At 44.6% G+C, this 19435-nt stretch overlaps 1 protein-coding gene across 1 annotated transcript in view; it reads right to left on the reverse strand.

Moving 5' to 3' along the window:
• LOC147718812 (xaa-Pro aminopeptidase 2-like) overlaps nucleotides 1-19435 on the reverse strand; it is a 398012-nt gene that overhangs the window by 304760 nt on the left and 73817 nt on the right. The window contains exon 6 of the mRNA XM_086966784.1: nucleotides 9632-9718. Within this exon, the coding sequence (XP_086822910.1) occupies nucleotides 9632-9718 (87 nt within the window). The remainder of the gene's footprint in view (nucleotides 1-9631; nucleotides 9719-19435) is intronic.

A 19435-nucleotide genomic window follows, 5' to 3' on the forward strand; every position in this document is an offset into this window, starting at 1 on the left:
TGCAAAGCCAGGCCTGAGACATGTTTAAAGGGCTGCTTGAGTGGGTGGCACAATGAGTGCTACAGGCCCACTTGTAGCAAATCATTTCCATGCCCTGATTACATGTAGTACCACTTTCGTAGGGGTGTGCATGTAAATTAAATAGGTAAATTGGGTGGAAGCCAATTTCATCATGTTTTAAGGAGAGGGCACTTTTGCACGGGTTAGCAATGATAAAGTGCACAGAATCATAAATCCAGCAAATTCAAATTCAGCAACAGAGGAGAGTTGAAGGCAAATGTTTAGAGCAGAACTACACCAAGGATGCTAGGTCTAACATACACTATGTACATTAATGCAAACGAAAAAAGCTTACTCACGGTCTTAATTAAAAAGATTCAAAATAATTCCAGGTGTACTTCTGGGACGTCACTGTTGCAGCTTTTCAGGAATACTTCAGAATTCCTTAGTGAATTTCCAATAAGTCATACTTTAGTTACACACAGATGATGCAACTTGAGTGAATGTATGTCATACTTTTTCTGTGACTCAGCCCAGAACTATTTTTCACAATAAAAAGCTGAATTTGGATCACAGCTGTAGACATTTGTTTGCCTTGATTAGGCGGCTGTTCTTAGGTAATCCCCTCTGTTTCAGCTTTGGAAAAAATATCCATGACTTTATCACCATCGGTGTCAATGTTTGCCAAAAAAGTTCATGCAATGCAATGTATTCAGTGAAGGGCATCCTGGTGTTTTTGTTTATATTCTGAGCTCTGCCATTTCTCCATTGTGTCATTCACCATTTGCCATTGGTTGATTATAACTGATGGGCGGCATGACATATGGGGCTTTGCCATTTCCTAGTCACCATAAACCATGCTTTCATTTCATAGCTGCAGCAGTGAACTGATCCCCTATAACGAGGCACATCCTCTTTTCTTCATGTTTGTGCTGCAAGGCCGACTTCAGGAAACATTTCCATGAGTCTGTCTTCTATGTGTGTTCAGGCTTACAGATGGGCACAGTGGGCCCTATTCACAAAGGTACATTTTGTCATAAATGTAAGTTTCTTACTAAATAACTTTTGTTACATCTGCCAGTAATTCACAAAAGGATTCTTAGCAGGTGGAAGTCCATCTAAGCGTGCTGAGAGCTTTTCCACATTTTGGAGTCCTCTGCATCCATAAATCTCACTCAACGGGTGAAAAAAATGGATAATCTACAGCGTGGTTAGCCTTGGAAGTTTGTGAATGCCCAACAACATGTAAATTCACAAACTCCTTTCCGCCCTGGAAAAGTATGATTTTTACTCTGGCCAAGAACTGCTGTAAATGTATTTCCATGATGGGAATGGGAATAACACAGAGATTTATATGGGGTTGTAGGGAGTTGGTTCTCTCCACAGCAGAAAAAGATTTCTCCATGGAGAAAAAAAAGCAAACAAGCATTGGAAATGCAATAGGGCTCGCATTAGGAAAGTTTGAGCTATTGGTCTTATAAATGAATTTTTTTTTAATTTATGTGGTTTTTTTTAAATAGCTAAATTAATAGCTTTGTCATTTACAATGCCAATAGTTATAACTTTCGCAAATGTGACACCTATAGCATTTGTAATGCAACATGTTTTGTATTTACGTGACTTAGATGTATTGATATTACAAATAACAATGTGGTTGCGCTGAGTGGTGTGTGCATCGGTGGAGCTTAGCGGGTACATCAGTGGAGCTGTTTGGGGGGTGCATTGGTGGAGCTTAGTTGGAGCATCGGCGGAGCTGTGTGGTGGGTGCATCGGTGGAGCTGTGGTGGGTGCCTCGGCGGAGCTGTGTGGTGGGTGCATCCGCGGAGCTGTGTGGTGGGTGCATCGGCGGGGCTGTGTGGTGGGTGCATCAGCGGAGCTGTGTGGTGGGTGCATCGGCGGAGCTGTGTGGTGGGTGCATCGGCGGAGCTGTGTGGTGGGTGCATCGGTGGAGCTGTGTGGTGGGTGCATCGGTGGAGCTGTGTGGTGGGTGCATCGGTGGAGCTGTGTGCTGGGTGCCTCGGTGTAGCTGTGTGCTGGGTGCATCGGTGGAGCTGTGTGGTGGGTGCCTCGGTGGAGCTGTATGGTGGGTGCCTCGGTGGAGCTGTATGGTGGGTGCCTCGGTGGAGCTGTGTCGTGGGTGCATCGGTGGAGCTGTGTGGTGGGTGCATTGGTGGAGCTGTGTGGTGGCTTCATCGGTGGAGCTGTGTGGTGGGTGCATTGGCGGAGCTGTGTGGTAGGTGCATCGGTGGAGCTCTTTGGTGGGGGCATCTGTGGAGCTGTGCCGGTGGAGCTGTATGGTGGTTGCATCAGTGGAGCTGTGTGGTGGGTGCATCGGTGGAGCTGTGTGGTGGTTGGATCAGTGGAGCTCTGTGGTGAGTGCATCGGTGGAGCTGTGTCGGTGGAGCTGTGTGGTGGGTGCATAGGTGGAGCTGTGTGGTGGGTGCATCGGTGGAGCTGTGTGGTGGGTGCCTCGGTGGAGCTGTGTGGTGGGTGCCTCGGTGGAGCTGTGTGGTGGGTGCCTCGGTGGAGCTGTGTGGTGGGTGCCTCGGTGGAGCTGTGTGGTGGGTGCATCAGTGGAGCTGTGTGGTGGGTGCATCAGTGGAGCTGTGTCGGTGGAGCTGTGTGGTGGGTTCCTCGGTGGAGCTGTGTGGTGGGTGCCTCGGTGGAGCAGTGTGGTGGGTGCCTCGGTGGAGCAGTGTGGTGGGTGCCTCGGTGGAGCAGTGTGGTGGGTGCCTCGGTGGAGCTGTGTGGTGGGTGCCTCGGTGGAGCTGTGTGGTGGGTGCCTCGGTGGAGCTGTGTCGTGGGTGCATCGGTGGAGCTGTGTGGTGGGTGCATCGGTGGAGCTGTGTGGTGGCTTCATCGGTGGAGCTGTGTGGTGGGTGCATCGGCGGAGCTGTGTGGTGGGTGCATCGGTGGAGCTCTGTGGTGGGGGCATCTGTGGAGCTGTGCCGGTGGAGCTGTATGGTGGTTGCATCAGTGGAGCTGTGTGGTGGGTGCATCGGTGGAGCTGTGTGGTGGTTGGATCAGTGGAGCTCTGTGGTGAGTGCATCAGGGGAGCTGTGTGGTGGGTGCATCAGGGGAGCTGTGTCGGTGGAGCTGTGTGGTGGTTGCATCAGTGGAGCTGTGTCGGTGGAGCTGTGTGGTGGGTGCATCGGTGGAGCTGGGTGGTGGGTGCATCAGTGGAGTTGTGTGGTGGGTGCATCGGTGGAGCTGGGTGGTGGGTGCATCTGTGGAGCTGTGTGGTGGGTGCATCTGTGGAGCTGTGTGGTGGGTGCATCTGTGGAGCTGTGTGGTGGGTGCATCTGTGGAGCTGTGTGGTGGGTGCATCTGTGGAGCTGTGTGGTGGGTGCATCTGTGGAGCTGGGTGGTGGGTGCATCTGTGGAGCTGGGTGGTGGGTGCATCTGTGGAGCTGGGTGGTGGGTGCATCTGTGGAGCTGGGTGGTGGGTGCATCTGTGGAGCTGTGTGGTGGGTGCATCTGTGGAGCTGTGTGGTGGGTGCATCTGTGGAGCTGTGTGGTGGGTGCCTCGGTGGAGCTGTGTGGTGGGTGCTTCAGTGGAGCTGTGTGGTGGGTGCATTGGTGGAGCTGTGTGGTAGGTGCCTCTGTGGAGCTGTGTGGTGGGTGCATAGGTGGGGCTGTGTGGTGGGTGCATAGGTGGAGCTGTGTGGTAGGCGCCTCAGTGGAGCTGTGTGGTGGGTGCATCGGTGGAGCTGTGTGGTGGGTGCATCTGTGGAGCTGTGTGGTGGAGGCATCTGTGGAGCTCTGTGGTGAGTGCATCGGTGGAGCTGTGTCGGTGGAGCTGTGTGGTGGTTGCATCAGTGGAGCTGTGTGGTGGGTGCATCTGTTGAGCTGTGTGGTGGGTGCCTCGGTGGAGCTGTGTGGTGGGTGCATAGGTGGAGCATGTGTGGTGGGTGCATTGGTGGAGCTGTGTGGTGGGTGCATCGGTGGAGCTGTGTGGTGGGTGCATCGGTGGAGCTGTGTGGTAGGTGCCTCGGTGGAGCTGTGTGGTAGGTGCCTCGGTGGAGCTGTGTCTTGGGTGCATCAGTGGAGCTGTGTGGTGGGGTTATCTGTGGAGCTCTGTGGTGGGTGCATCGGTGGAGCTGTGTCGGAGGAGCTGTGTGGTGGTTGCATCAGTGGAGCTGTGTGGTGGTTGCATCAGTGGAGCTGTGTGGTGGGTGCATCAGTGGAGCTGTGTGGTGGGTGCATCAGTGGAGCTGTGTCGGTTGAGCTGTGTGGTGGGTGCATCAGTGGAGCTGTGTCGGTAGAGCTGTGTGGTGGTTGCATCAGTGGAGCTGTGTGGTGGGTGCATCGGTGGAGCTGTGTCGGTGGAGCTGTGTGGTGGGTGCATCGGTGGAGGTGGGTGCATCAGTGGAGCTGTGTGGTGGGTGCATCTGTGGAGCTGTGTGGTGGGTGCATCTGTGGAGCTGTGTGGTGGGTGCATCGGTGGAGCTGGGTGGTGGGTGCATCTGTGGAGCTGTGTGGTGGGTGCATCTGTGGAGCTGTGTGGTGGGTGCATCTGTGGAGCTGTGTGGTGGGTGCATCTGTGGAGCTGGGTGGTGGGTGCATCTGTGGAGCTGGGTGGTGGGTTCATCTGTGGAGCTGGGTGGTGGGTGCATCTGTGGAACTGTGTGGTGAGTGTATCGGTGGAACTGTGTGGTGGGTGCATCGGTGGAGCTGTGTGGTGGGTGCATCGGTGGAGCTGTGTAGGTGGAGCTGTGTGGTGGGTGGCACTTTTTTATAAATCATTAGTAAAAGAGATCAATGAAATTCAACTAAAACCCATATATAGCAGAAGAGGAGAAAGCTGTAGTAACGGGATTCAGGATGAATGTATATCTTTGAAGCAAATCGCCAGCATGTGAAAGGTGTAAAATAGCAATCAGCATAAAACGAAAATGCCAGCAAAAGACGTTATAAAATTCTGTGTGGCCCTGATAAAATAATTAGAGCGTTAATAGCAATCAGCATAAAACAAAAATGCCAGCAAAAGACTTTATAAAATTCTGTGTGGCCCTGATAAAATAATTAGAGCGTTTATTATACCATGACCAACAATGGTTATTGTTTCAAGAGCAGCATGCGAGATGGTTAGGGGCTGCAATATAAACAAGCCCTCTGCATTGCTGTGGTGGGAAGGGGGGCAGGGAGAGGCAAGAAGGGAAGAATAGGGGCCGGGAGCAGCAGCCTTTGATGTGCTGACCGGCCGGCCGTGCATGACTAATTAGGGGAGGAGAAATGCCGGCTGAGGGAAGCTTGAGATGCCCGAGGAGGCTGGTGGCTTTGATGTGCACGCGCTCTTGGGCACTCAAAGAAATTGCTGAGTTGGTTTAACTCTGTTTAAGCTGCAATATAGCTCGCCAGCTATGCGCAAGCGCACAGCAGGCGAGCCCTAAAAAGGGGATTTGCACAAGAGCTCCTAGACCTAGTTCTCAACTATGCAGAATGCCGCCCAGCAGTAAGGGTATCATGTTTGAAAGGCCACATGATCTATCGAGCAATACGCAATGAATCCTGCACCTGGAGCAGCTTTCACATGATTCCTTGGGAGAGTGTCTGAATTCTAGAAAGTAGTACATCTATACTACATGTAAGTGTAAATCAGCGAGCATACTTTCTTAGTAAACCAGGCCCATTTGTTTTCTGTGACCAGACAGCATGACAACATGTGCAGCTAAAATCCGCACTTTGCTTTTATTTTAAATAAATTCAGGGAGCACTCAGCTCCCTTTTGAATTGTGAGAAATGCAGTCTTGGTTTTCATCACATATGATCCTTTATGAACTTAATGTGAACCTATGAAATGGATTCCAAAATTAGAGAGCACTTTTGAGGCGAATAGTGACGGATGGGAGGATGGCCTCTTGGGAATCGAGGGAATTCCTAAAAGGCCTGTGGGGAATATTAACAAGCCCCTTATCGCCGCGTTATCGGCCCTTTTCTGCCGATAACGTGGCGATATCTGCATCGCCCTATTATCAAGACAGCGTTAAGTCAATCAACGTGGCTTAAAGCCACCTTTTCACAATAAACTCATCGTGAAAGTGGGCGTGCAGTGGGTGTTGCGTTGGGCGTTCCACCGCGACACCCATTAACTTCGACGCTGCCACCTATTATCAAGCTTGGCGTGAATAGGTGGCAGCGCCGAATTTAAGAACAGGTTAGACCTGTTCGTAAGGTGGCGAAACGAGGAGAAATGCTTCATTTCTCCTCGTTTTTGCTTTTTCCACTTGTGCTGCCTTGTGCAGCACACATGGAAAAAGCAAAATGCCATGGTTTGTTTATGTACAGGAAGGTGTCCCTTCCTGTACATAAACAAACCTCTTTTTAAAAATGCCAATTTGTAACTTACATGCGTGCTGCATAAAGCAGCACGCATAAAGCAGCACACATGTAAATGACATTTAAGCTTTGTTTATGTGCAGGAAGGAACTCCTTCCTGTACATAAACAAACCTTCCCTGCCTGCGCTGGCGTTAAGTTGTAAAACTTATCGCCATCGCAGGGGGAAACGCTGGGCTGCACCATATCCTTGGTAATAGGGTGCAGCCTAGCGTTTCCGAAGTGGCGATGAGAGGCGTTAAGCCAAGGTGACTAACATCTCTCTTCGCCACTTTGCTGCTAATATGCCCCTGTGATTCCTAACAGACAGTAGGCTAAGTCAGAGTTAAACACATGCCATACGGGCAAGCAGGATTGGCTAAAGTCACTCCTATATGGGCCCACCGCTGACAGTAGGACTGTCGCAGAGATGGTTACATACCAGCCATACATCTGACAGGCTTGAGATTTTGTCGGAATCTCATTGAAAGGCCAGACCAGGAGAACTGAAGCAGAGCCAGTCAGAGAACACACACATCTGAAACGCCAGTAAAAATGCAGAAGGGTCAGTCACACGTTACACACATGTAGCAGATAGACAAGGCAGTCAGTCACGGGATGGGTGCACCTCTTACAGACTCCAGGGCAGGACATATTCAGTCATTGGTCAGATAAGACCCCGAAAGGTTATCATGTCCGGTACACCTGTGAAAGACCAAAGGGCTGAGACGAAGTCCGCACATGTCGTTTACACATTTCGTACGCTCGTAGGGCTCTGGTGGTGTGTCACATGTAAAGTACATGTTAGGTACTTATCTGACAGTGCTGTACGACTGGGGCAGAGTCAGTCACATGTCAGGTGCTTTGTGCACCTCTTAAAGTTCAGTAGGGCTTTCATAAAATCACCTTGTGTGCCAAAGGGCGCTTCTTTCTCTGCTCCCATTCATAAATACTTCACTACAAAGGGGCATTGCGAGATAAATAGTTGCTTGCAATAAATTGTTCCAGGTAACTCATGGGACAATTTTCTTATTGGAATTTAGTTGTGACTTCAGCCCTTGTGTTTGATCAGAAAGCGAGTGACAGGCCTTAATAGGGAGGTTACACTCTCTCATGTAATGTAATAACAAACATGTACACCGTCAGTTTGAATATTGTTAGACATAAATAAATGAACCTATGAATATGTTTACAAGTAGATGCACCTGTAAGAAATATATGGAGCCCATAAAGTGAATGAAAACATCTTCAGAATTCCATATGGGCAGCATGGCACCATTCTGTCTGCTTTGTGACGATAGTACAATAAATGTCATAGTCGTGTGTGCACTACCAGCCACAGCTCAGCATCATAAAGTGTATGTTGATCATAGATCTGCCCTTCAGCGCCTGTCACTGCCATGTGTCCTCATTCTGCTTCTAATTAGCTTTGGGTTTTAAAGCTTATACAAACATTTCTAACAACACATTTTTGTGTTGGGCAATGCCTTGTCCATAGATAATCTAGGCAATAATGAAGACTGCAACCAGGAGATAAAGAACTAAAAGCCTGTGTTCATTAACCAGGTCATCATTTCCTCTTGGCAATTCGTTGTTAATCTTTCACTGAGTCTACAATAAATTTCCAAGCGGTAGAACCTTTGCCCCCTGTTCACTGCATGTGATGAGCAAAGAGCTGGGAAGCACAGTTTACAAGGGGGGAAAACTTGTTATGACATTTTAACATCTGGTTGTTCAACTCCTCTAATAGGAAAGTTTCATATTTACTGATTTGATCTAAGGGTTTCTTATATTTTAATGAATAATGTTCGACAAAGCCAATCAGGCTTGCTTTGCCAGATACCTTGTGGGTGACAGTATTGGCTTTGTGAATACCAGAGGCTTTTAAAATGCTCCTGCATTGTCTAAGCCAACAGCAATATCTGGCCATGTTAAAGGTACAGTAAACAAGTATTTCTATACTTTCAAGAGGGCCACCATGTTGTGCATGGCAATGTGGTGATGCAAATGTGGAAGCCATTTTTAGTATGTTGTTAGAATATTGAAAAATGTTTTCTGTACAGCTGCTTTGCATAACGTGACTCGATGATGCGACACCCACAGTGTCATGCAACGTGATAGACATCTTCAAAGTATAGAATGACAATATCTTTATAATTTTACCCTGCTTGGTCTCCATTACTGGCTATGCCAATGAGGGTGTATTTTAAAAGCAGCTGGCAATGGCAAAGCCAATAGTAACTACCAGGGTCGAACTGGGACAGAAAATAGGCCTGAGCACCCAAAAAAATAACAAGCATTTGCAATGCAATTGGTCTTGCCTTTGGAACCTTATATGCATTTAGCTATGCAGCACATTAGCCTGGGTGCCTAAATATTCACTGTTCTTTAACATGGAGGGAAAGTAAGCACCAGACTGCGTGACACGCCAGGAATGGGAACACCTAGAGAGAAATATTGCCTTTCACTGGGAAATGGTATACTCCAAAGCTCTGTTTTTAATATAAAAGCGGGGCTTTCGGTGGTCATATCACGGAAAATACAAGATTTGAAAAATAGATTATTGTCTACGGGTGCTTGTGGAAGACAATTTCTATGGACTGGAATCTAGTCAATGCTAAAGTGATTCTGGTATTTTAATGGCCTATACTGGTCGCTTTCTATCAAGAAAGGGAAATAGAGGCAGTTGACAGAAAAATCTAAAAAAGAAAGTCCCGCAGCAGAAAGCAATTCTGGTATTTTACTGACCTCTGCTGGTCGTTTTCTATCAAGACAGTTAAATAGAGGCAGTTGAACAGAAAAAAGTCCCTGAGCGGAAGCAGACAAGTCCTAGGGCTGATCTCCAGAGCCCACAAAGTACATACAGATATAAGTATAGAATAAAGTGTATACTAAAGTAAATAAAATAGGTCTCGAATGCTCGACCTAAAACGTAGCCTCCATTAGTGAATTAAATAGCTTAAAAAGAGGACCATGTTTACACATTGGGGCAGTTTTGAACTTATAAAGACACAGTCTATGAGTGTTTTGCTAAATGTGGAAGATTGCATGAATTTGAACTTGCTGCAGGCAATGTTTTTTTAATTTCAAGGAAAACAACATGGTCCAAGCAGAGCATGAAACAGGCACAGGAACAGCTAAAAAAAAACAAACCACACACAGACCTGTCAGGGCAGTGCATGCGGTACGGCCAGGCAATCGTCCTATAGGCCTATCCTACACTGGACTACCACAATCAAAAGGCAGAGGTCAACTCTATATAGTACCGAAGACTGCCCAGTCTTCTGCTGCCAGAATGATTGACACAAACATACCGATTGAGAAGAGGAAGGGGTCGAAGCCGGTGGCCTCTCCTGGTGCAGTCTCATTGATGATCCATCCCACGGTGGAACTGACGGTGACTGCAATAGAGAAGAGGTTAATGTTATTCCAAAGGGATCAAAAACACAAGCCAACGGAATTATACACATTTGGACAAATACAGTGACGACAAACGGTGTCAGGTAAAAAAATGAACCAGTTCTCAACATTTATTTCAGGAGGATATTGTCATTTAACGTCATTCAAGAGGTCTCGAGGTACTGATTAAAGGTGATAATCTTCTAGGAAGAGAAGCCTTGTGAAAGTTCCTTTTTCTGGGTCTTCTTTATTTGCGAACGATGCAGGAAATGCCATTTTTATTCCGCAAAATCAGTATGCTTTGCGATTGGGTCACTGAACACAAGGTAGAACACACGTTCTACCTAAAAGTTTCAGAGCTCTTACCTTTTTAAAAAAAACAATTCAATAGTGGTTGAAATGCGGCATAAGGCCCTGCTTACAACTCTGATCCTTGTGCAATCCCATTAGTAGGCATTGGTACTAAATCCTGAAGGCACAACAGGGAGGGGATTGGATGCTCACCTGTTTATAGCATGAATTACTACCCATCCCAAAAACAGATATTTGAAATTCCCAGGACTCGAAGTCGGTATCTCTATTTATTGATAGATCACAAGTAGCTGTGTGCGAAATTCACTTCGTTTTGCTAAATTATGCAAAATTTCAGGAACATTACACGAAATTAGGCAAAATTATGTAAAATGCAAAAACAGTGCTATTTATTAGTGCAACATGTGAATTTCTTGCTCAAAACACTGCAAAAAACACAAGTGCCGCAAACAACAGCTGTTCATGTAGTTGCTGAGCACATGAGCATTTTTATTTTCACAAATGGCATGGACTCACACAATTTGGCATAATACAGCAATTTGAGGATTTTCAGGTAAGAAGCATAATGTGAAATTGACGAAATTACCATAGTAATAACAAGAGTGTAGCAGAAATTTCATCTGGGCCAGGTAATACTTGGCATAAGATGAAGAAAGAGAGAGGTCATGATCTGGAGAGAAAAATTTGTATGACCTCCTGAAAAGTTATGTCGTGGTTAGAGTTGGGAGAGAATTATTGTGGCAGCAGGTACAGTGCCAGAAAAGATGGTGTTCCTCCAGGTCTGAAGAACATAGTCTAGGAAGGCTTGGGCATGTCCATTGCTTGTTTTTTAACTTCGTGAGGCTGCACATGGAATATGTTCTTGCTTCTTGTGCTTTCCGTCCCTCTGGCTGTTATCAATTTCTCTTTTTCAGTAATTAGAGTGACTAGAGTTAATGCGAAGGGATGCAGGTGTTAAGGGATTCCAGGGGCCATGGATGGATTTATTTTACAGAGAAGGTGAACTCAGAAAGACAAAGTTTGACACTTTCAGGGTGTGTTCCTAAATTGAGAGAACAGATGTCTATTTTGAAGTATAAGGTTTTAGCCGAAGCTGGTCTATTAATGGAATGAGCCTGGGCTGCAGAGATGCAATAGTAGAAGTGATTAGTGCCCAAACGGGGTGAGGGTTCAGAACCGGATCTTAATCAAGTTGAGTTTAAGAAGGTGACATCCTCCAGTCAATTAAGAAAAGGTAAGATGTTTGTTTTAATCATTAGAAATAGGGGAAGACTCTTTAAAAGAAGTAGGCATCATCTGCACACGAGTGAAAGAACATACCCTGTGTTGCCATAAAAATCGCGTGTGGTTTAACCTACAGACAGAATAGCTGGGTAACAGTGATGAGCCTGTAGGAAACCATATCAAAGATTCAGATGAAGGAGTCAGGTGGTTTCATATTAGGAATAATGATACCCTCCGTAGTGTGAAGCTGGTGAACAAGTTTAAGACCTTACTACAGATACACTGGAGAGCAAATGAGATCCAAAATAATTCCTGTGTTCAACCATGTCAAAGGCTGTCAAGAGTTTAAGGTGCACCATCAATCAGACATCACTGTCGTCCAAGAGATGCAGTTCATCATGTAGCAACTGAAGGGGTGTCCTCTTTCCCTACATATTGATCTGAAATCTGACTGAAAGAGAATAAGACCATTTTATGTAATTTTAAACATTTCTGTGGGGGCGCGTTTTAGTGAAGGGTCTCAGGTCAGAGGGTTCAAGTTGAGGTTTCCTTTGGAATTGTATGGGTTGGCAGATTCTAAGAAAGGATAATGAAATCTCTGCAGAAATCTGGGTATCGACCGTATGGATAAAAATCGAATTTGGTTGCAAGAGACCTTTCGAATCATTGGTGGGGAAGTGGTTATTTAATTTGGATGACGTTTTTAGAAAAAAATAATGTGTTTTTGGGGTGCTTGTCAGGTGAGATTTAGTAAATAGATCCAGTCTTGGAGAATGCTGGGCGGTATCCTCAGAAAGAGGATCACTGGGATTAGCAAGCATTTTGGTAATGATACACATGCTGTTGTACACATGAAGGTAGGGAGGACTCGGGGCTGGAGGGGATCCTACACGTATCTGATGTTGGTGAAAAGATTCTTCAGTGGTTGAGCAAATTGTGAATCTGTTTATTAACGAATACGTCTTGAGCGTCGAGAATTATATTTTTTTTAAATGAGAATAAGGACTTTGTAGACGTTTTCCTTTTTTAGAGTATTTAGCTGTGTGCATTTGGGGTGTGAATGAGCGCCACCATTTCTTTTTACGCAAACATGTTCGTGGCATGCTAATGTTGACTTTCAGACAGAACCAAGTCATGGATTTTCTTTCACAATATAGGATTTCATGAAGTGATGTGAGTTAATCACTTCTGATATGAACATTAGAAAGTAAAGTTGTTTAAACATTAGTCAGAGGTGTCCTCTTTAAGCTTTTCTCCCCACTTACCAGCCAGCATATTGCTTCACTTTCACAAAACAAGCAACAAAGGCTCAATGCAGAACCCATGTCATTTGAATGAAGACAATTATCAGGCTTGGCTGCACACTACTTGTATACTAATTATAGTGCAAATCTGCACACAACACATTGTCAAGAAGCGTGAATTGGAAGAAGAGAGGCTTTGGGGTGGTTCACGCACATTGTAATCTATGGATTGGTTACCTGCTTGAAGATGCGTCTCCATGCTCTGAAAAGTAGAGATGCCAATTGGGAGACTGAGAAGGAATAGTAAGTAACAGTTTCTAGTACACTTATATTGTGGGCGCACAGACACTGTTTAGAAGAATGGGAAACAGGAAGAGTGGCACCACAGTAGCTCAGGTACACACTTACTAACTTGATTGATTATCTATTATTACATTGCTATAATCTGCTATGAGTATTCACTACTTTTTAGCAACACAACAAGATGATGGACGGAGTGCTAAAACGTTTCAAACACTCACCCTCTGTCGCTGATCTGGGTTAAATCCATAATTCTTTTGCTCACCATAGTTTGGACCCAGCCATATGCAAATCAGTCTTGACACTGTTGCACATGGGAACAGTCCAACCCGAACTGCCAGGCCAGGTCTTCCCTGGACCAAAAACAAGCCTCCAGGGAACACTTTCTGGATATCACTCCTCATCAGCCAGGCTAGCGTGAATCCAGTGGCTACAACATCATGTACTAGAAGGGAGTCATCGGGGAGGCCACGGGGTGAAAGGAGACAGTTAAACCAATGAGGGAGAGAGATAAGAGATGATCAAAGACGCTATATAAACATTGATGGGAGGGTAAGAGTAGACGTCCATAATTGAGAGAAATATGGGGGATGAATGAAGGAAATATTTTCGAATAGGGATTGATTAAATTTGGAAAATCGAAGGATTATTCTCTACATTGCGCAGGTTGGGGGCTCCGCAGTATTATATGTGAGGGCATGGGTAATTCAATGTGGAAATATGATGACTGTTTAGATTCATGATCGGATAATGTATAATGTGTATATATGATGTTTTTCATTTTTTATCTGTAGTGTTCTCTGACGAAGGGCAGTACGGTGCCCGAAATGCATTGGATTTTTTAATAAACATTGCTTTGGACAAACTTCTGCATAGATCATGTTTGGTACGTGAGGCCCGGAGGGCACTGTCTGAACATTAAAAACCTAGGAAAACAGCAGAATGAACCCCTTTGGATTGGAGTTGGAATTAAATATAGTCACAAATAAATATTGAAGGTCTAAAAATACGGATTAAGCAATGGTCAAAAAATGGAAAAATGCAGTATCGTTTAAATGAAGCCAAAAGCGGCTAGATGTTGCTGTGCGAGTGGGTGTGGGGCAACATAGGTTGCCCCACACTTCTTCATTGTCCAGTGGCACAGCAGGCAAAGGACTCATGTCTGGGCATACCCAAGCCACTTATGGCACACATAGCAACACACAAGATGATGGGCGGAGTGGTGAAACCTTCCAAACACTCACCCCCAGTCACAGATCTGGGTTAAATCCATCAATCTTTTTCTTGGCCTTCCACCCCAATTTGGACCCAGCCATATGCAAATCATTCCTGACCCTGCTCTCCATGGGAACAGTCCAGCCTGAACTCACCATACTATCCCAATTTGGACCCAGCCATATGCAACTTAGTCTTGAACCTGCTGCACCTGGGAAAAGTCCTACCTGAACTCACCATACTATCCCAGTTGGGACCCAGCCATATGCAAATCAGTCTTGAATTTGCTGCTCAAGGGAACAGTCCAGCCCTAACTGCCTGGCCAGGTCCTTCCTGGACCAGAAGCAAGCATCCTGGGACCGGTTTAAGGATATCACCCCTCATCAGCCAGGTTAGCTTGAATCCAGTGGCACAAGTGAGCAAGGGACCCATGTTGGGCATACCCTAGCCACTTAGGGCAAACATAGCCACACAACAAGACGATGGACGGAGTACTGAAACTTTTCAAACGCTCACCTCCAGTCACATATTTTGGTTAAAACAATTATTCTTTTGCTCACCATGTCACCCTAGTTTAGACACAGCCATATGCAAATCAGTCTTGACCATGCTCCACATGGGAAAATGTCCATTCCGAACTGCCAGGCCAGGTCCTCCCTGGACCAGAAACAAGCATCCTCGGATCAGTTTTGGGGTGTCACCCCTCATAAGCCAGGCTAGCTTTATTCCGGTGGCACATTCAGCAAGGGACCCACGTCTGGGCATACCCTAGCAACTTAAGGCAAACATAGCAACACAAGATGATGGACCTAGTGCCAAAACTTTTCAAACGGTCACCCCAGCCACAGATCTGAGTTGAATCCATCATTCTTTTGCTCACCAAACCACTCTAGTTTGGACCCAGGCATATTAAAATTAGTCTTAACCTTACTCCCCAGGGCTGGAACCAACCTGGAATGGCATGGTGTGCGGAAAATGATGGATTTTGTCCCAGATCTCTGCACAGGGGGTGAATGTTTGACATTGTTTCAACATTCCGTCCATCAATTGTTCCTTTTGCATTCATTCACTACTTTTTATCAGAGCGAGATAACATTTTAATATGAATTAATTCACTACTTTTTATCAGAGTGAGATAACATTTTAATATGAAACATACTAAGTCACGTAAAGCAATTAATGATACAAGATTTTGGTAGTAGTAGCGATGATGACTTCAGGCTATGAATTCGATTGAAATGAAATTGTTTAATTGTATTTTACTTGTATATAATATGTTTTTATGCCCTTTGTATGATTTTTAACTAAATCGAATAAAGTTAATTTGACTGACTGACTGACTTCAGGCTATCAAGTTGAATATAACATTTCAAGAGTTTGAATTAAGTATAACCAACAGAGCTTCTGGGCCATATGTCAGAGATTATGAACCTATAAAAAAAAGGAAACAACCCTGAGTGGCCAGTTTTAATGAGAGTATGAAAATGTATATACTCATGGTTGGCTAATCTTACCCCAGATAAGGGTGATAGAGCAAGTCAGCACCAAACAAAACTTAGGTCCTTGCGAGCAATAGACATTTCAGCACTTTAAACTATTTAAAGGTGCAAGAATCCAAAAATCATTTCAGGGTTTATATTCCTCATGCTGTGATCCTTAGCAAATCACAACTATGTTTAAGACATGGCAAACAACAAAGATGGATCTTCAAATCACTTTCTTAGAGGAAGTTTCCAGTGCAATTGCTCAAATACCCAAGATTAGAAACCTTTGGTAGAAATGGCAGTACACCTGAATTGGATGGAATAAAGGGGATTCCTGGTTAAGGATAGATCAAATGATGGCTTTTGTTCCCAAAAAAATGAACAGTTCCCCTCAGACTGTATAGTTAAAATATTCTGCACAATGATAGCAAATTAATTATCCAAACAGAGATGTTATAATTAGCAAACAAAGATCATTAAACTAAGGTGGTGCACTCTGCATTAGACATGGAAGACTCAAATCATCCCTCAATTTAGATTGTAGCTAATATAAAGTAAAAGAAAAATCTAAAGAAAAAAATATAGATATATATCCAAAAAGAGTGTTTTGGAAATGCAATAGGTTCTGTCATATGACCTGCACCAATCCTCAGTGCTGTTGAGCTGGAGCTCTACATCCGATATATATATATCATAGTTATTGTTATGGTAACCAGAGATAGGGATTTTGGCCATATGTATCAACGCATTTCCATTTCCCCATAGACACAGAATGGGCAAACCCTTTGAACGGCCCCCCGCGGCGGGATGCCTGGCTTTCACCTTGGGGATGCCCTATAGGGGCTATCTCACAGGGAAAAACCAGGACGGGTTCCCAAGGCAAGCGCGGAGATACCCCTTCGGGGGTTGATTCTGGCGCTATATAAGAAATGCAATAAAAATAATAATAATAATACATCTGGCCCCTGGTCCCTTAATAACTTTGCACCATTTGACAAATATCTGAAAAACGTGAAGACCTGCTGCCCCTGTCCTGAAAGTTTTCCGGTGTTTCATCAAGAAGGGGGGCAAAAAAATTGGGAGGTGTCCCATAACAGGTGTAAAAGTTTATGCATTTTTACATAGACTTTTGTATTTCACGTAGCGCAAAAACCGTCAGTCAGATTATGTATTCTGGTGCATAGATGATTCTGTGGAGTACCCATGGTAAGTAGGCAGCTATTTCATTTGTTTTTAAGTGTTTTTAATGTACTTATATTTGTGGCCACTGTAGTCTCATGGTACTATCGCAGTATGTAATGATAACAAGTCATTATTACGTATTAGGTCTTTTACGTGTTATGTGTATACACAGTAGCTGTGCGCCTCACTAATTCTAGGTTTGCTTAGGAGTGGCACGCACGGGGCCGGTTCTTGTGTTGTTCTGAAGAAGAGCGTGAGGGGACAGCTCGAAACATGTCGACCCAATACTAGGGACTCTATACTTATTATAGTTAGACTTTCCCAATTATTAACCTCTGATTTTAGTCATACCAACTAGGGGCAGGAATAAAATATTAGCCCACTAATTAGGTATTTTTAATTTTTTTGTTTTTCCACTCCACTTTCACTGCACTACACATTTTCAACCACTTATTGCTTCCACGTAGTTCCGTAAAGTCGCAGCACGCCCCAATTCGTAGTGGATTGAGAGGACCCCAATGATGAAGCATGCCACCTAGGGGAACCCTGGTGGGTAAGGGAACTCTAGAAAATAATTTTTCTTTCTGGAAAGAGGATTTTCATATATTTTCAGTGAAAACCCTGTTCTTCCGACGGTTAGTTTTTATTCTGGTATTCCAGATTTTGTAAAACTAGCCCTGAGGAGACACCATGCCCGTCTGAGGGGTTGCTCCTGTACCGCCTGTTCCGACCAAGCTCTGCTTGCCTGTTCTGGCTGTCACTTGTCTTGCTGCTCCTGTGCAGGTCCCATGCCCCTCCCCTGCCTCTTCTCCGGCCCTCTCTCCCCTTCCTCGGCTCCCCGCCCGCTGTCAGGCTCCTCCTTTATGTCTCCTCCGCAGGATCCCTCAAATATTTAAATAAAGCACTGGGGAAGAGGTGGTTCCCGGGGCTAAAAAGAGCCTAAGAGGGAGGCCCTGTGTGCCCTACTCATTCATTCTTTAATGCCTGCATGCCCCTTGGACCTGGCCCACCCAGGAGCTACAATGTAAACAAGTACTGGAAACCGCGCTTGTTTTAAAAACAAATTGCCACAGATTGGCGACTCCGTCGCAATTTTGCTGCAAATGTGTTATTTAAAAAGTGCTTTTTGCCCTGGCGCTTCACTCTAGGACCCCAGGGCCAGAGCTAGGACTCCGAGTATTTCTACCCTGCCCCCTTTACTTAAAAAAAGAAAATCTGGGACTTGGACGAAGCCTCGTCCCAGGATGGATGCCAACACTTCTGGTTGAAGTGTTGGCAGCCAATCAGATTTCAGCACAGGGACTGTCAGATCCTTGGCGGATCTGCGTTCTTAGATATACAAATTTGGTTTACCTTTAATATCGCAAAATATGATTTGACCCAAATAAAAAAAAGTACACTTTCTGGACCAAGACCCAGCTTTCTGCAAAATTTGGTGTATTTTAGCCCAGCGGTTCAGGCTGTAGACCTGTCTAAAATATCTATGGGAATTAACATGGGATAAACACTTTTCTTTACCCGTCTTTTTCTCGGCCCCCAGTTGATGGATCACCCCAAAACTTTCCATGCAGAACTAGATTCACCAGAGCGCTTTTTGGGGAGAATTTCATGAAGATTAGTCGAATGAAGCCAAAGTTATAGGCTAGTCAAAAAACGCTTTTCCTATGGAAACGAGGTCCTAACTATAAGTACCTACTGGCCATCGCGAGTAAACTATATATGTGTGTGTGTGTGTGTGTGTATATATATATTTGGTGGGAAACACTCCGTAGACTGCTGGCACTGAAGAAAGCCATTTGCTGAAACCAATCTGCCTGAAAACACCTAATAAAAGCAGCCTATGAACCCAGCTGTACTCCTGCTGTGTCCTTTGTCTTCTACCAGTGGGTGAGAAGTGCCTGAATAAATAATAATTCGCAGCACGTGGCGCACACAGAGGACCCTCTCAGAGAAGCGTGTCACAGTAACAGGGTAAAAGTTTGAAGTTACCGAGGGTTCGGAAAATTCTGTGACCCACCAGCCATTTGCTGAAACCGGTCTGCCTGAAAACACCTAATAAAAGCAGCCTATGAACCCCAGCTGTACTCCTGCTGTGTCCTTTGTCTTCTACCAGTGGGTGAGAAGTGTCTGAATGATATATATATATATATATATATATATATATATATATATATATATATATATATATATATATATATATATATATATATATATATATATATATATATATATACATATACATATAAATATATATTTTATTTTCTTTCTATTATTTATATATATATACATAAACACACACGCGCACACATATATACATATTTAGAGAAAAAGATAAATATATACACATGTTTTGTACAGAAAAAACCAACAAAAGGTTAAAGTAATGATTTTAGCTTATTTTAAAACAAAAACTTAGAAATTAACTAGAAAACCAAAAGGTCAAAGTGAAGTTACAATTGGGCATTAAAATAACCTAAAAATTAACATTTAAGAACTAAAAATACATTGAAATTCACCAGTTAAATTTTTTGAACTGGTGCCCCTGCCACACACTGCTTATGACCTCACTTCACTCATAATATTGTAAATTACATAATTGGTGACATCACTAGTGACATCATCCAATGGATGTCACAGTTCTTTAAATGCTTTTTACACTGGAAGGTATTCAGCGAGACACAGTTTAGAGCCAATTTCCTACAGCCTCTGTAGAGCTAATGGTCATAACCTTTTGCAATGTGCAGGACCTGAAACATAT

This window comes from Lissotriton vulgaris, chromosome 4_1, assembly GCF_964263255.1.
Source record: "Lissotriton vulgaris chromosome 4_1, aLisVul1.2, whole genome shotgun sequence".
Lineage (NCBI taxonomy): Eukaryota > Metazoa > Chordata > Amphibia > Caudata > Salamandridae > Lissotriton > Lissotriton vulgaris.